The sequence below is a fragment of the Chiloscyllium plagiosum genome, unplaced genomic scaffold (assembly GCF_004010195.1).
Source record: "Chiloscyllium plagiosum isolate BGI_BamShark_2017 unplaced genomic scaffold, ASM401019v2 scaf_38568, whole genome shotgun sequence".
In the NCBI taxonomy this organism is placed as follows: domain Eukaryota; kingdom Metazoa; phylum Chordata; class Chondrichthyes; order Orectolobiformes; family Hemiscylliidae; genus Chiloscyllium; species Chiloscyllium plagiosum.
This window is the reverse complement of record NW_025203757.1, coordinates 6,066-8,874: the sequence shown is the minus strand read 5'-3', so window position 1 is coordinate 8,874 and position 2,809 is coordinate 6,066. Positions and strand designations below refer to the sequence as shown.

Below are 2,809 nucleotides of genomic sequence, written 5' to 3'. Positions count from 1 at the left end.
TGTGTGTGTAACTGTGTTCCCCCTGTCTCTCACCCTGTCTGGGGGTGTGTGTGTGTAACTGTGTTCCCCCTGTCTCTCACTCCGTCTGGTGGTGTGTGTGTGTAACTGTGTACCCCCTGTCTCTCACTCCGTCTGGGGGTGTGTGTGTGTAACTGTGTTCCCCTGTCTCTCACTCTGTCTGGGGGTGTGTGTAACTGTGTTCCCCCTGTCTCTCACTCCGTCTGGGGGTGTGTGTGTAACTGTGTTCCCCCTGTCTCTCCCTCCGTCTGGATGTAGTGTAATGTTAACCCTGTCTCTCTCTCTCCCCCTCTCTCAGGGTTATATCTGTGGGAGTTCCAGTCCCTGCCGAAGGAGCTATTGATATTCCTATCATTGAGAGGGAGGTCAGCAGCCCCAGGAAACATTTTAAGGTCAGATTCTGGCTTAATATCTCCAACACATTCTCACAGGGACAGCATGGGGTTAGATACAGAGTAAAGCTCCCTCTACACTGTCCCCCCCATCCCAGTGACAGGGACAGCACGGGGTCAGATACAGAGTAAAGTTCCCTCTGCACTGTCACCCCCATCCCAGGAACAGGGACAGCACGGGGTCAGATACAGAGTAAAGTTCCCTCTGCACTGTCCCCCCCATCCCAGGGACAGGGACAGCACGGGGTTAGATACCAGAGTAAAGCTCCCTCTACACTGCCCCCCATCCCAGGGACAGGGACAGCACGGGGTTAGATACACTGTTCCCCTATCCCAGGGACAGGACGGGGTTAGATACAGAGTAAAGCTCCCTCTACACTGTCCCCCCATCCCAGGGACAGGGACAGCACGGGGTTAGATACTGAGTAAAGCTTCCTCTACACTGTCCCCCCGTGAAACACCCCCAGGGGCAGGGCCAGCACGGGGTTAGATACAGAGTAAAGCTTCCTCTACACTGTCCCCCCCATCAAACACCCCCAGGGACAGGGACAGCACGGGGTTAGATACAGAGCCGAGCTCCCTCTACACTGTCCCCCCCATCCCAGGGACAGGGACAGCACGGGGTCAGATACAGAGTAAAGCTCCCTCTACACTGTCCCCCCATCCCAGGGCCAGCACGGGGTTAGATACAGAGCCGAGCTCCCTCTTGTTATAAAGTGGAGGTTGACCCCCTTCTGAGAACTGAAACTGAAATACCCCAAAGAGCACCACCTTGCCCTATAATCTGTAAAAGGAATCTGAAAACTTGTCTCACCTGAATTTCAGCACCTTCCAGTGGGTAAATAAAATAAATCCCTTCTACTCACTTTCTAAAACTGACAGGTAACTTTGTTTATTTATCAAACGCTCACCATGAACTAATGTATTAACAAACTGAATAAATCCCTTCAAACTCAACCGAAGTTTGTCTCTTGAAATTCGCCCCATTGCCTTCCGGAATGTTCTGTGCCTCCTTTTGTCAGGAACACCTTCTCTGTCCTTAGTCCCGTGGTTATTGAGATGGTGTTCTCTCTCTGGCGTAGATTCTCTCTGGAGAGCTGAGGGCTGTTTGTCCAGCTGCCCCCTTCCTTTCATCCCCGTTGATGACATATCAATATTCCCTACGATGGGATTGGGTCCTCAGTTGTCAAACCCATCAGATTTAAATTTACTGGGCTTTTGGTGTCTAAGGGCCTGGTTTAAATTGATTGGCTAAATTTGAAAGTCTGGTGCCTTGGTTAAAAACTGCTGTTTACTGTACGGCCTTTCCATACAAAATATTTCAGTTCGAGGGCTCGCGGCATGTTGCATTTTAAATCGTGATGCACAGAAATTAAATAAAACAACACAATCTTCTAAAGGGACCATGCAGCGCCTCCCCCCCAAGCCCTCTGAGCATTTTACAAACACCAAATTCTAGCTTGCCGCCCCCCAAACTACAATTACTCCACCGAACTTCACTACATCGACACTGTCGCCCCACCATCAAACACTCCTTGGATAGAGGGTTAGATACACAGTTTCCTGAAGAAGGGCTCATGCCTGAAACGTCGATTCTCCTGTTCCCTAGATGCTGCCCGACCTGCTGCGCTTTTCCAGCTCTGATCTCCAGCATCTGCAGTCCTCACTTTCTCCTAGATACACAGTAAAGCTACCTCTACATTGTTCTCCACCCCCCTCCCCCCAATCAAACACTCCCAGGACAGGAGTTAAATCAGAATGACACTCTCTCTACACTGACCCCCATCCCAGGACCAGGACCAGGACAGCACAGGGTGAGATACAGAGTGACCTTCTCCCCCCCACTCTATCCCAGGACAGGGTGAGATACAAAGTGATGCTCTGTCCCTGTCCCTGTCTCCGACAGATGGCCCTTGCTCCGTTATTCCGAGTCGGTGATGTGGAGGGCACCATGTTACGGGTACGTCAGAGCCGAGCTGCACACAGTGCTGTCACCCATTACCGCGTCCTGAGAAGTTCCGGCTCTGCTGCTCTGCTGGAGCTACAGCCATTGACGGGTGAGTGGCCAGTGGGGGCCAGGGGTCCGACTCACCCATTTGTAAACTCCCTCCAATCCCTGCAGTGGTCTCCAAATATCGCATGCAGTGTGTGTGTATGTGGGCAAAACATCCATTACTCTTCCCTTAGCTTCCAAGTTCGGATGGTACCTTCACTTAGTGAGTCACCGCACTGGGTCTTGCAGAGGGTACACACTACTGCTCCTCTGCGATGGTTAGATTCTCTCTCAATGGGGACCCCCAGGATGTTGATAGTGGGGGGGAGGGGGGATTCAGTGACGGTAACGCCATTGAACGTCAAGGGGGCGATGGTTAGATTCTCTCTCAATGGGAACCCCCAGG

The 2,809-nt window shown here is 51.9% G+C and overlaps 1 protein-coding gene across 1 annotated transcript in view; it reads left to right on the top strand.

The window, feature by feature from the left end:
- Nucleotides 1-311: 311 nt before the first annotated feature.
- LOC122546327 (mitochondrial RNA pseudouridine synthase rpusd4-like) overlaps nucleotides 312-2,809 on the top strand; it is a gene marked incomplete at its 5' end in the record, with an annotated part of 5,884 nt that continues 3,386 nt past the window's right edge. The window contains 2 exons of the mRNA XM_043685076.1: nucleotides 312-410; nucleotides 2,317-2,467. Coding sequence (XP_043541011.1) covers nucleotides 312-410; nucleotides 2,317-2,467 — 250 coding nt within the window. The remainder of the gene's footprint in view (nucleotides 411-2,316; nucleotides 2,468-2,809) is intronic.